This window comes from Gadus morhua, chromosome 17, assembly GCF_902167405.1.
Source record: "Gadus morhua chromosome 17, gadMor3.0, whole genome shotgun sequence".
Classification (NCBI taxonomy): domain Eukaryota; kingdom Metazoa; phylum Chordata; class Actinopteri; order Gadiformes; family Gadidae; genus Gadus; species Gadus morhua.
The window spans coordinates 6132509-6147311 of NC_044064.1; the positions used below are offsets into that span (position 1 = coordinate 6132509).

The 14803-nt window shown below is 44.7% G+C and overlaps 2 protein-coding genes across 4 annotated transcripts; both read right to left on the bottom strand.

The window, feature by feature from the left end:
* Positions 1–83: 83 nt before the first annotated feature.
* Positions 84–11200, bottom strand: tspan5a (tetraspanin 5a). Of its 3 annotated transcripts, XM_030338225.1 has the most exons (11): positions 10812–11200; positions 10088–10138; positions 9774–9920; positions 8971–9141; positions 7763–7888; positions 6506–6553; positions 5355–5471; positions 4868–4929; positions 3735–3860; positions 2220–2260; positions 84–1614 (listed from the first exon to the last, which is right to left on the bottom strand). In XM_030338225.1, the coding sequence occupies exons 1-9, from the start codon at positions 10890–10892 to the stop codon at positions 3782–3784; spliced, it is 882 nt and encodes a 293-aa protein (XP_030194085.1). In that variant the 5' UTR covers positions 10893–11200; the 3' UTR covers positions 84–1614; positions 2220–2260; positions 3735–3781. The 3 variants fall into 3 exon arrangements, with proteins under 3 accessions (XP_030194085.1, XP_030194086.1, XP_030194084.1); XM_030338226.1 differs by lacking the exon at positions 3735–3860 and having other exon boundaries at positions 10812–11199; XM_030338224.1 differs by lacking the exons at positions 2220–2260; positions 3735–3860.
* A 133-nt stretch (positions 11201–11333) lies between these two features.
* On the bottom strand, positions 11334–13182 carry LOC115529475 (uncharacterized). Its single transcript, XM_030338235.1, has 2 exons — positions 12587–13182; positions 11334–12305 (listed from the first exon to the last, which is right to left on the bottom strand). The coding sequence occupies exons 1-2, from the start codon at positions 12873–12875 to the stop codon at positions 11770–11772; spliced, it is 825 nt and encodes a 274-aa protein (XP_030194095.1). The 5' UTR covers positions 12876–13182; the 3' UTR covers positions 11334–11769.
* Between the last annotated feature and the right edge of the window lie 1621 nt (positions 13183–14803).

The following is a 14803-nucleotide window of genomic DNA, read 5'->3' on the forward strand; positions in this document are numbered from 1 at the left end:
ATCTTTTTGACATTTTACCGTTTCGTAAACTATATATTTGAGGCTCCACGTAAGAATAACTCAAGAAAGGGGGAAAAAGCAAACATTTTGTTGTCACCTTTATTAATGAATATTAACTATTCAAAGTTCATCCAGTTAACTTTTTTATATTTTTTTTACAAGAAATGATCATGTGATGGAGAGGAGGTAGTTGTATTAAAACGCTGTGTGTGTGTGTGTGTGTGTGTGTATGTCCGTCTGTATTGTCTGTTGTGTGGGTCTCTGTGTGTGTTTGTGTGTATGGGTCCTTTAGTAATGTAAATTCAACGTGGTCAGTGGGGGGGGGGGGGGGGGGCCTACGAAACACAAGTGAGATCATTCAGAAGTATTCACGTGTTACCAAGACGACAATATAGGGGGTCTAAACGATCCGGAACTGCACTGGGGTCCATTAATAGACATCAATATACGTTCTGTAGCAGTCACCAACCCAACCAGCCATGACTTCACGGCTGGACACAATCTGGGCCGTTTTCTCTCTCCCTTCTCTCTCTCTCGCTCAATCTCTTTCTCTCTCATTGTGCACCACCACACAGTTATAAAAACATCAAATTAAACTTTAAAATGTCAAATAAAATCTCACGCGGGCTATGCACCATCACATTGTATGTTCAAATATAAAGGGGGGACAATGAAAATGAACAAAATAAACGGGCTGAAGAAAATCACTGACAAAAAAACGAAAAGTTTTCACCACAGTCAAGACTGAATCCCCCACGAAGAAAACTAAAAAAAACACACGCACAAAGCGTCACACTTGTTCAAACCGATGCCCTCATCGGCTCTTCTTCCGTTTCTTAAAACGGTTTCGGAAATGTTCAAAAGTGTTCTAGGCGATGTGTGGGGTGACCGTCTTCTCTTTACAACACGGCATGTGAAATCACTGGCTCTTGACCTAAATATTACGTGTAGTGGTTGTTTGTTCTTTCACCCCCCGGATTTATACAAAACATGTTGACTGTTGAGGGTTTTTTTTCCGTCTTTTTTTTTTACAGTGAAGAATAAATTAAAACCATAACTCAAAAATCTCCTCTTGAAATTGTTTTTTTTTTTGCAAACAAAATGACGCAAAGAAGGTCCCTCTTTTTTTCCGAACTCCGTCGGCTAGTGCAACAGTCAAAGACTAATAGTGGAATGGACGGTGAGGCAAGCACTGAATGTGGAGCAAAGCTACGTCATTCGTCCGTTTGTTTTTTCTCGGCTAAGACAAAAAAAAGAAAAATATTCTACGTTTTTCGCTTGAGTGTCGGATCTAGACGGATGACGTTCACGACGTTCGTTAGTTTTCGTTACCACAGGTTTTTAAAAAATACAATGCTATTGTTTTTCAAAAATGTATCAAAACTTCAACACTGGTAATCGAGAATTGGAGCTAGGATGACATAATGAACGTTAAGTGCATCTAAAGCCATTCTCTTCAACTCCCAACATAACCTATTGTTCAGTATATCGAGTGCGTTACTAAAGGTGCTGGTTTCTTAGAGAACAAATGGTGAAGGTGATTGGTAAATACTCCTTTCCAAATAGTCAAGCCTTCGATTCCTCGCCATGTTCAGAGATGCAAGCTGCAACGTCCTAAAGATGGGGGGAAAAAAAGAAGACATAAGTGCATATCAAAGTACGGCCGGCTTTATTGACTCATGGCTTCCAATAAAGATATCGGAAATCAGATCGATCAATACCAGCTTGAATCATGTTATTGGTGATCATCCTCACAGTAGAGATCGAATACCAAATGTTGATATAGAACTTTTTCCTCCCGTTTGGACATAAGAAGGCATAGTAGAAGTCTCTTCAACGAAGGAATCAATCAATCAGACATCAATCGCCCAATTCAAATGACCCCCCGAGCTCGGAAGTCTGCTTAAAATGTTTAGTAAAACCATACTATGTTAAGGTGAGATGTGTAACATTTTGTGGCATCCAGTAGAACGGACTCGGCTGAAATGGGATATAAAATTCACGAGTTTGTTTTGATTCGTTATTCCTTGAATCTTGCGTTAGTTACTTTAGAAGGATCCCTTTTATATCTTACATAGGGATCGGGACCTTTTCCACGGTGTGGCGGCAATCTGCAACCTCACCACTAGGTGCCACTAAATCGTACACACTGCCCCTTTAATAATTTTTTTTACATGCTATTTAAAAGGATAATTAAATGGATTAGATTTAGAAGGTACCTGTAGGACTGTAAGAACGGCGTCAGTGTTAGGTAAAAAAGCTGCGGAGGAGGGAAAGAGGAGGAAACCACCGGGTTTATTGATGAAGAGAAAAGCAGTTAACACTTATAGCTAACACTCTATAGAGCTAGAAGGAACTAACACCAGGGTAGGGTTAATTATTAGAACAAATTAAAACATGTATATTTACTACCACACCCAGAGAGTTGAAGAGAAAGTCTGAGAAATTGGGCAACGATGAACCAGGAAACCACAGTTGACTAATTAAAATGTATGAATGAGAAATGAAAGCGAGAAGGGACATTCTCATTGTGGGAAAAACTGACCAAACTAGAAACTGGAAGGGAAAGTGTTGTAAAAGGTTCTCTGTCGGGTCAGATCAGGTATTTATGATCAGTTCATTGGTTGTTTTCTAATCGATTGGTTGTTTTCTAGTCGTCATCCCCCTGATTGCTTATTTCTGTCTTTTCCCCACCCTACAATACAACAGCCAATCAGAACGATGGTTCATCAACATGGAAAAACAATTGCTCCAGAAAGCAGGCCATTGTTGCGGAAACCTGACATTGCCCGACCATTTTGAAAGTGCATGAAAAAAAAATGTGTGCGATGAGTGACGGTTGGCGAATTAAACTTTTTGCCAAATCCTGTCGAAAGTACGGCAAACACATCTTTCTTTTTAACTTATGCTTCAGGCACAGTGCTTTGGCCTTCTTTAAAAATCAAAAATACCATCCGGCTCGTTTAATACTGTCGCGATATCGGATTCAACAGACCGCACCACATCTGCGGCAGCCATCTTTGCTGTTTACAAAATTGCCTCAAGGGCACTCCTCCTATCAAACCCGGCCCATTTGAGATAAAGGGCTGTGATTGCAGGAAATCTGTCTGATCAGGACTCCGACATCAGATAAAAATCGAGTTGGCAGAAGTCTGGTTCCCAGGCTATAGGCACTACTACAAATATTAAATATTCAAGAAGAAACGTGACTGCTAAGTAGTAGTCCGAGAATGCACCCTTTAAAGGTGCAAGTTGTCTGAAGACATTACACATTACATCATAAACGTGGACCATCTTGAGACGGTAATCGTCTATGTGGTGCGCTGGGCACTTTCATGAAACACATTTCCCTGGCCGGTGATTATTCATTGGAGCCAAATCCAAAACACAATTAAATGTAGTGCACTGCCCGGTGTGTGTGTGTGTGTGTGTGTGTATATATATGTGTGTATATATATATATATATTACAACGCCGACGAATATTGCTGTGTCCACGAGGAAGCCTCAGTGCCTGCAGATTACGTCTATAAGCCTTTTTTTCCTTCCTTCCTTTTCATATCTGAATGACCGTCGCTAACGCTACGGCTAGGTGCTGCCTACACACACCCACACACACCTGACGTCTAAACCACGGCACGACACACCGCTAGGTCACCACGACACAACACCAAACACACAAAGTAATCTACCAGGAAACGCATAATTCTGTTATTTTTTCCTTTTGGTCACCCACCGGCCACAAAACACACATGCCCGCGTGTGTGTGTGTGTCCCCCTCGCTCATGCGTGGTAGTAAGCCTTCGCGCTCTTGCCCGCATGGGGTGGGGGCCGGCATGTGATGATAGGGTGTGGGGGCACCCTGAGAGAGAGTGGGTGGAGGAGGATGAACATGAGGCACATTGAGGTGAAAATGACAATAGCAATGTTTTTATGGGGAGATATTGGCAGACGACTTGCTTTGACGCTTTTTTACGTGTTGCGTTTTTGCTGTGATACTGAGAAATGTTGTTGAATTTGAAATGCAACAATGAACACAAGTATTTCTGCCTGTATGTAATTTTTCTCCCCTTCTAACAATGAATAACTTATCAATGTCCTTGTTTCATATTTATTTACAGATTAACAATGTCTCATTACATCTTATAAAAAGGGGGAATAAAAGCTAGCTCCGGCTAGCTAACTAGAGTGTGTTGTTGTTTAGCTCCGTGGTCGCTACCATAGAGTCTAAACTCCTAGCGTTTTCCACAGCCCTCCTGCAACTTGATAGGGCTGTTAGACCCGCACCTGTCTGAGATTCCTCTTTTATAGCGAGACTCTCGAGCGAGGAGTTCCACCTTGACCTCCGTTCATTTTATTCCGCCATGAAACAACATAAAGAAATCCAAATGGCGTCGGAAGTCCTGGTGAGGAATCCCGCAAACTACAACCTCAACTTGGAAATGGTCATTTTCTCCCCTAACACGCCCCTTCTTCTTCTTCATTTCTTTATGCCGTTTGGCCAACAATGTATGTGCATAACCGCAACCAACTGCAATGGAGTTAGGTTCGCCAAACACACAATAGGGGGGGGATGCCAGACTGTAGCAGAGCCTCAAGGGTAGTATGAACGGAGCCACGCGGCTTTGGCGCGATTAGTACACATCTACGGCGTTCTGCATACACTCACAGTATGGCCGAGCCTCAACTCAATTGCAGCCTCCACGATTCAATTGTGAAATGGACACTTAATGATACGGTGAACTTTACGTCGACAAACAATGGGTGTGTGAGCCCCCATGCTGGAGGGCTGTGAATGGGGTGTTGTGGGGGTAATGTACTGTATATAAAAACAATTATGATGACATATTTGTATTATTTTGTACTCACCAACTGGCCCGCACAGCTTCAATGTCACTCACTAGGTTCTGTGCCAAACAAATGCCAAAAATCTGTGGAACGGCGGAAGAAAAGAGGTGAGTTGGCCGCCCTCCACCATGTTTGCCTGTGCTGTTTATTCAAAATGGAGATTCATGCTTTCACAGGGGCAACGCATTTCACTCCGGTCCCTGGTCACTGAAAAATGAAACCAAAACCCCCCAAAAAACTGCAGAGACGAGTAAAACATTTAGAAGAAAAAATAAACACAAAAAAATGAACCGTTAATCCGTCTCCTAAGTCATAAATATAAATAATACTACAGGCCGCGTTTCGCGTTAATTCCTCCTGAGCGATCGTCGACGGGTTAAAGTAACTCGGCCGTGAATTGCGTGTATTTTCCATTTCAGGCATTGTCGACAAACGCACAAACAACAGATCAACTCGAGGACCCAACCCAGGTGTCCTAACGACCGTTCCCCCTGGGGTGCACACACACCTGTAGCAGGGCCACGCCGATGAAGATGCCCGCCACCAGCGTGAGGTTATCCTGCAGCCACTTCTCAAACTGCGGCACGCAGCCCTTCACGTTGATGTAGTCCTTCTGCTCGGCGTCCTGCAGGCAAAAAGAGGCTCTTCGTCATCATCCTCATCATCATCCGCCACTGCTCCCCCCCCCCCCCCCCCCCCCCTATAGCGCCCCCACCTCGCAGTGACATAAGAGAAACGATGACACTTCAAATAGGATCAGCTGACGGGAGATCCCGGTGTCAGCCGCAGCAAAGGAAGGACTTTTCGAGAATACACAAATACAAATGCAAAACTACTATTGAACGACTGATATACTGTGTGTGTGTGTGTGTGTGTTTATACACACACACACACACACACACACACACACACACACACACACACACACACACACACACACACACACACACACACAAAGGTGCGATGTATAAACTAAGGCACAAACAATTTCGAAAATAGGCACACCTCTTAAAGTATTTACACGCACGGCATTGCCTAGTGTGCAGATCGGCCGCGTAGGGGGACTCATAGGGCTACGTGTGAAGCTTTCCTGTGCGGAGGAGGCTGTTGTGGTGAACCAGAGAAAAACCTTGGAGGAGAGGAAGGGCCGGTGTTTACCCATGGCTGATTAATTTCCCCTTCCTCACGTGAAGAGACTCCCATGTCAAGGCAGTGGAATGCAAGGACGCCAATGTCCTCCGCCTTAGCGATGTCAAGGCCACTGGACTGCTTATCTGTCTGTGTGGTCCCCGCCCATGTTTTGATCTACAATGACCTGTTCTGTTTTCTGCACACAAGAGTATAGGACTCCCATTGTAACGCGTAACCAATGCCCTACTTTAAACTAGAGCCCTACTTTAAACCTAAGAGTTATGTGTCGGCTTTACAATATTGCTTGAACTCAATCCTTGCTTTTTCAATATTTCTTCGTATAAGAAGAGAGGGCCCGTGTGTGTGTGTGTGTGTGTGGGGGGGGGGGGAAACGTTTCCTGGTCGAGTCTATCGTTTTCCACAACAGTGGGTACCAGATGTTTAAAATGTTGTGTGCGATCGTCTGTAAATGATGCATAACGACACATGAGTCCATGAGAGAGAGAGAGAGAGAGAGAGAACACTTACCGGTTTGGCTCGTATGTCATAACCACACTGTGTATTTATCACGTCCTCCTAGAGATGGGAAGAGGAAAAACAGCATTTACTCAACCAAGTGAGAGCGACGCGTCCATTTAGAATACATTACCATCACCACGACATGGTTAGTTCTCACATGCGTGCGTTTGTCCCAGTGGTATATCATAAGCAATTACATTGTGTCAACCGCAGTGATGTTATGTAATGGTAAAATCAAAGTCGATTCATCGGTTGTCTAACAATAAATGGTGTCTGCCATGATAATTGCCAGATATTGCGTCGTGAGTTCAACTTAATGGATAGGATATTGCTGGCCAGGGAACCAGAGGAATCTGCGAGCTCATGATTAATTTGCCCCGGCATATGGCTCTGCCCCCCCCCCCCCCGGTTCAGAGCTGGCATTGGTCCGGCCAATCACCACGGTAACCTTTTCAAACAAGGTTCAGTCATAAGTCATTTATAAGCTTCGAGTTAATGATGAGCCGATCATTAACAAAACATGGATATACATAAGTACCATGATGGATCAGCCTACCCGCTCCAGCGGACTGTACCAACTGGCAGGCGGACCTGTCCGTTATACATCTAGGTGGATTCTCCCCTTGGTGATGTCACCATAGGGTCGATTTGGACATGGCGTGTAATGGCTAATCTACATCATCCCACCTGGGCGTATAATATGGGCCCTTTGACGTAGCACTTACAAATCATCTACAAATGAACGTTTTGTTATCGATGAGTTAATCCTTAACTAAAGGTTTATAAAGGACTTGACCGACTGAACGACATTATAAAGGGGTTACCATGACAACAGCTTATGTAACATGGGGCGGGTTCGATATGATGACCCTACAACGGAGCGCCCTATGGGAGGGCCGTTTAGGCATTTTTATACATGACCGATACATGGCTCAAGATGGTCAAGCGTTTCATTTTCCCGCTTGGTTCGAAGGTCTATCCGATTGCGTAATCTTTTGGTCGGTACCAATTATAGCGTCCCTTGGAAAACGACAATTAACTGAGGGGTTTCAGACCGATATGCATTTGCGCAGCGGTCTGGTGAGGTCAGGCAATGACATTGCACCAGCCCCGTACAAAAGAACCAATCAATGTCATAATTGCTGAGGTTCAACATATTTATACTACCGTCAAAGAATACGGATTGTCCAGAACTCTTTCATTTGTTTAGATCGGTGTCCGCAGACCTGTGTGTGTGTGTGTGTGTGTGTGCGTGTGCGTGCGTACCGCTGGGTCTTTAGTGCAGCAGGAGAAGGGCACGCCGCACTTCTCGCGGCTGGGGTTGGCGTCGGTGCAGTTGAAGTAGATGTTGAGGTTCCAGTCGTCCGGACCAAAGGCGCCGCAGCAATCCCACTGTAGAGGGGGGCCGGGGGGGGGGCGGTTAGAGGACGGTGAGAGGACAGAACCACAAAACCGTCTAACCGGGTCCCCAACGGGGACCCAGTTAGACGGTGAGTGGGCCAACCAACAGAACCACACAACGAAGCACACAACGGCTCTATCTCTAGAGATGCAGGATAAGATAAGAGATAGGAGTTCAACTTAAAGAGGACATGTTATACCACCGGGTATGAGTGAGATCTAGGTGGACACGCCCACTTGTGATGACAGAAGAGGCAGATTTTCTAAATGGCTTGTAACGGCTAATCACACTCGCACCTGGTGGTGTAACATGTCACCTTTTAAAGTGAAGGGCGGGAGAAATCTGTAGTTTCCTTCTCTCACTCTCAATTGATTCCCTTCCTTTCCTTCACCTTCATTGAGTGGGCGGAGTCTATTTTTCCTCCTGGCGACATGGACCAATGACCGTACACACATCGTTGCCATGGTAGGAACCAATCAGCGTACAGGAATACGGATCAAACGCATCAATCCCAGATGGGGAACATTTAGGAATTGGGTGTTGTTGACCCGCAACTTTGGTCCAGGAATTCTCTCGAATCTCTTCCTCACAGTTCTGGATGCACGGCCCATTATGTATCCACCGCCATTATAGCATTCTGTATTTGGTACTTTTTTGCACATTTGTACTTTTTTTTTGTACGTTTTTATACTTGTTTTACTCTTCCACTCTAACGTATTGCTGGGTGAATCCACCCTAACGTACGAATTCCTGGGTGAGTCTACTCTAACATATTGCTGGGTGAGTCTACTCTAACATATTGCTGGGTGAGTCTACTCTAACATATTGCTGGGTGAGTCTACTCTAACATATTGCTGGGTGAGTCTACTCTAACATATTGCTGGGTGAGTCTACTCTAACATATTGCTGGGTGAGTCCACTCTAACGTACGTATTCCTGGGTGAGTCTACTCTAACGTACGTATTCCTGGGTGAATCCACCCTAACGTACGTATTCCTGGGTGAGTCTACTCTAACATATTGCTGGGTGAGTCTACTCTAACATATTGCTGGGTGAGTCTACTCTAACGTACGTATTCCTGGGTGAAGTCGATGAGGTTCTGCAGGTCGATGTCGTCCCGATACGCCCGGATGTTGTTGTTGATGAACAGATTGAGCTGGTCCTTGATCCAGTCCTTGAACACGAAGGCCAGCACGCCCGTAGTCAGCTCCAGGAAGAAGATGATTCCCAGGAATACCGAGAACTACGGCAGGAGAGGTCAGTTCAGTTCAGTACGTCTTCGAATTAGTTTTTTTTAATTAATCGCCATTTTCAGAATAATTATAATTAGAATACACTAATACACTGACTTGTTTTTCCAGCTTTTTCGATACCACAACGTAAATGTTTTCCTTTTTACTAACATTATACCATTAAAATAGTTTTGCATCATAATTAATTTTAGGCCTTTAGGCGTTTAAAGGGGCACACTTCTATTTTTGGTCATAACTGATCACTAAAAATCTGATGGTGACGGAATTCAACGAATATTCACATTTTACATAGTAGATTTTGTTTTGTCTGTACATATAACCAACCAAAACAGGCTCACATACCCCTAGTTGGAAACCACGCACTATATCATGCAATTATTATTATTATTATTATTATTATTATATGATTTATAAAGTGAATCACGAAGATGGGGTCTTGAAACAATGCGTGCTGTATCTCAAATGATAAATTGTTTATACACACACAACTCTTGAGCGGGTGCGATGACCTTAGTCAGCCCTCAGAAAGCACCCATAGCACCCAAACATGGTTTCACTTGGTTCACTTTCACTTCTCTCTCTCTCTCTCTCTCTCTCGCTCGCCCCTTTCTGAAGGACTCACAAACTTGAGCAGGAAGGTGTTTTCCCGCAGTGCTCCGATGCACCCAGCGAAACCCAGGATAAACATCACGCCCCCGACCACCATGAAGAGCCAGACCGGGTCGAGACCCCCCAGGTCCGTGATGGACGAGATGTTGGATAGCACCCCCTGGGTCGCAGGGTGGGTGAGGAGGCACAAAGAACACAAATCCATTAGGTGGTGGTGGACGTTTCACTGACATTCATTACTGAATGTGTTTCACAGCACAGAATGGTAGGCCTCTCTGTGAGCTTGTGTGTGATTGTGGTTCTGTAACGAAAGGTTAAAACACTCACCTTTTCACTCCATGCCCACAGTCCAATTGCAACCAAGGCCATCCCCAGTAGCTGTGGAAACAACCCGGGCATGTCGAATCAATTAGGAATAGGCTTGGATCATTGCCGTTATAAGCCGAGCTTATGTAATTGCCTATAAACGTGGGCTATTTGTGTACTTTATTCTATTCCAGCAGCGCTACTACTATTCGGTGTTGGGTGTTTCAAACAATACATATGACTATATCTTCACCTGCATTGTCAAGATGACCAAGCGGTAGAACTTCTACAAAAACGACACGGAGGTCCTTCAATAGTCAGACATTGTATTTATCATAACAAAACCCCATGTCCTGTACCGAATTTGTATAATTTAGCACAACTAACTTTAATGGATATGTCAGGGGGAATTATAAGCGTGCAAAATCCTTTGGCTGCCTGTCAGCCTGCGACAAAAGCCGATTACATCCAACGGTGTCTATCTCTCAACCCGACCACTGTGCTGCCCCTATACATGGCGATCGAATACAATCGAAATACTAAAATCAATACACCAATCGTACACCAGTTGGAATGCACCGTTCGCCAATGACAAATAAAAAATCGAAGAGTGGATTGTGTCATACGTGAAAGACTAAAACGGGCCTCACGACAGCCAGCCCATCGCCTTTGCCCATGTAATTGTGCCCATCCTGCAGGCCTGCAGAGGCGCGCACAGAAGCAGCTCCGCTAGAAATACACTTACCCAAAACAGGATGTTGAATCCAAAAATGAAATATTTGATGCAGCAGCTGACCTCGTGGCCCTTGTAGTGATTCCCCGTCATGTTTGAGCATCATTCGTGTACACGGTATGCTCGTAGAAATCCGGCCCGACTACAGGCTTTGTGCGCACCGAGGAACAGGTTCACCGCCTCGGAGACTCATCACCACCAGTGCAGGATTGCCCGGTTTTCTCCGGTGGAAATGAGCCGGACCACGCACGAAACGAAACTAATAATCCATCGATTATACTCCTACACTACCATCAATACCTGTGTAACAGCGACGACGACGGTGCGGTCCTAGAAAGGATCCATTATCTGGATTTTCCCTGGCAAGACGCAAATGCAATCGCACCCACATAGGTTTTAACGGGACCTTGTTTGTTGACGAGGATTGGTTTGAACGCACAATGAAAGACTCAGGCGCCGGCCAATCAGATTGCCGGGTTGGCGAGGGGCTTCCTGTTCCCAGGCGGCAGAGCGGCAGTCATAACAATAGGCAGATACAAATAATGATTATGACTATATAATAACTAAACATAGCAATAGCGATGTTAATCCCTTTCGGTGCTTTTTTTTTTATTAATAAGAAGTATGCTTATTAATAGAGAATTGTTGCATTGTTTTTTTTATTGTAACTGTCATATACTCTGTTCTAACAGACGGGCAGCCTGTTGATATTTGGTTTGGTTGTATTTTGGAGATCAAATCACCAAGACAATTATTATGTTTGACTATTAGTGTGCTGGCAGATCAAGGAAGTCAAGACAAGACACAAATACACATTGTACACATACACCCTTTGAATCCAATAGAAGTGATAATAGTAAAAAATATGTCATTGTTTAGAGTAAGGGATTTAATTATATGGGGGGGGGGACACTGTCCTCTATGTAGCCCTGATTCTAGACCTATACACTGATCAGACCCCAGAAAGGCCTCAGTCTGTGACCAGGGCTGCGGGTGTCAAGGTGGAGGAGGGCGGCGGTGGGGTCTGGGTGTCGGGGTGAATCTCCCTGGGGTGCACGCGGTAGAGCACCAGCAGGGGCTCCCTGGGGGACCCCCGGGGGCCCAGAGAGTACAGGCTCTGGGTGAGGGCCTCGTGAAGCACCAGGCTCCCCCCCTCGTCGGTGTAGCGGAGCTGGAAGCCCACCGACGCCGCCGGCCCCAGGCTGATGGACCCCGGGGCCAGACGGCCCATGAGGGCGCCGGCGCGGAACACGTCGTAGCCCGTCGGCGGGCGGCGGTCCAGACGCAGCCGCCTCTCGTCCAACGCGACTCCCTCCCCCCCCCTGGTGGTGGTGGCCGGCTGGGGGGCGGCGGCGTGGGTGAGGCCGTGCAGGGCCACGCTCACACTCAAGGGGGAGGGGTGCAGGATTTTGCGGAACAGGACCAGTTCTGCCCCGCCAGGGAACGTGGACGGGTCGACGCCGGTGAGGTTGAACCAGATCCAGCCGGGAGGCGCGCCCACTCCACCTGAATGCGGGGCGTGGTTAAGAAAATCTATTTTAAAGATTGTTTTCGAAATTTTACATTGGATAAACAGTCCCCAATTTAGGACAATAACATTTAGTAGCATTGGATAACACAATCATTTTACTGTTAGGATTTGAACTTTTTTATTCGGTTTTTCTTTTGGGGGGGAAGATACCTCTGCGTCCTGGCCAAACCCCTGGCTACACTTTTTTCCGCCTATGTTTTTAGTTTGAAACATTCTGCCAATGACAATAAACGAAACCACAACTTGGATCGATTACCAGGGACGCTCCGAAAGCTCTGTACCAGCGTGCCGTCCTCATCCTTCCAGTCCTGCGCTTCCAGCGTCTCCAATAGTTCATAAATCCGCCTCATGTAGGGATGCGGCCTGGCCTGGTGATGGCTAGCGGACACTTTGTCGATGTGTAGCATCTCCAGAATGGCCTTGTTCCGCTGCGGGTCGCTCTGCCTGCTAACCTGTCGCTCGACGAACAACAAAGCCGCGACCGATTCTATTAATAATGATAATAACATAGAGATCAGTGTTGCGTTGCAAAGTCCTCCTACCATTGTGTATTTGAAAGTGATCGTTCAACGCCTGCGACTGTTTCGGCCTGTGTTTTGTTTGATTTAAAAAAACGGTCAAGAGATATCCAGTTTGGGTAGAGGTAGAGGCTTGGTAGACTGGGAGGGAATCGAACCAGGTGTTAATTGGTGTAAACAGGGAACTCCATGAGCTGTCATATCTGGTGGACAACCACCACAGTGAACTCCTGGAATTTCACTCCAGCTGCACAGCAGAGTGTGTGACTTTCGCTCAAAGTACACATGTTCAAATGTTATGAGATTTGGCTCAACATAACATATTTTATTTTGCGTAATTCGGCAGATAATAGACTATAAATATAATTATTAATTTAATTCAATCATATATGAAATAATTAAAAACTATAATTTCCTCAAGACTATGGTGCCATTTCCGACATTTGTTTTAGGATTAAAATGTAGCAAATAGAGCCACACAATCAGTGTGTTTGTCTTATTTTCTACAGTGAGACAGTTTGATATTATATGATACAACCTGGAGTTATGTTTTCATTCACAGTATACTTGTAGTCGGCTGATTTAAGATGGATCTTAATAGAAATTAGAAATGTAACACATTGATAATATTGATTCGATAGGTGCCTCTATGTTTGCAGGGATTTACTGCCCTCTGGTGGCGTTATGGTGTAAACTGCATTGGCGGCCATTGTGTAGGTAGGCAATTTGTCAAGTAAGGAAGTTTATTTGTACACCTCCCGGTCACTGAGTTCACAGGGTGGGGTGCTTAACATTAATGTAATAAAATACAATAGAACACAGTCCATAGTAAAACGCAAAAATAGAACAAGATGGTGTGGCCAAAAGCCTTTCTAAAAAATATTTTCAGGGCGGTAAAGAAATGCACTGCTCTCTTGCGGCCCATGGTGTTACAACTGCATTGGCGCCATCTGTGTAGTGTGACGTAATTTTTTATTTATCTAGGGGTGGTTTAAAGAAAGCAAATGTAGAGATAATTCAAAACGTCGCTTTCATTAGGAGATGTACAAGAGTCACTAAAAAGTATAATTTGAGAAACTGAAATTTGGTTTCCTCAATGTACCCCATTTAACAGCACAAAAATCCCCAAAATTATGATTGGGAACTAGAAAATAGTAATCAGAATTTCTTCAAACTAAAATATAAAATTTGCCTTAGGGCATAAAAATATCACATGATACTGTTAACCAATGTCAAATGTTAACCAATGTCAAATTCCACAAGAAATATTTAAAATGACATTTTAGTTGATTAAGTTGGCCAAACAAAGTGATGCAAATTCAGGGACAATAGCAAACGTCTGTCTTTGTAAATATTATTTGACAGGGATATTGGAGGTGACTGTGCGGAGGTTTCCCTCTGTGAACTTGAAGGAGCTCAAGCTGTCAACTTCAAAAGCTCAGGAAGAAAAATATGATCAGAGAATTTTTTATTCTTCCAGCTGGTCCTTAAATATTTCGCAGCATGTGTGCCGGTAGGTAGACAAATAAGAGACTTATGGCTACAGAAATTGTCTGTGAATATAAGAAGAAGAGTGTTAGAAGAGAAGAAAATAAGTGTTGGTTTTTGAAGTGTTTACTCCCGAAGTTTTATCTTTGCTGGCCGAGGGGACTCTTACTTTGAAGCCAAAGCACTTTGGTGTAATGACAAAGATGTTGGTAGAAAATCACTTAAGTGAACACATGAGAGGGGACTTTGATCTCAGACAACAGTGCTTGTCTTAGGGTGACCCCCCCCCCCCCCCAACACACACACACACACACACACACACACACACACACACACACACACACACACACACACACACACACACACACACACACACACACACACACACACACACACACACACACACACACACACACACACACACACACACACACAGAGAGAGAGCCAGCCCCTCCGAGTGCTCTAAG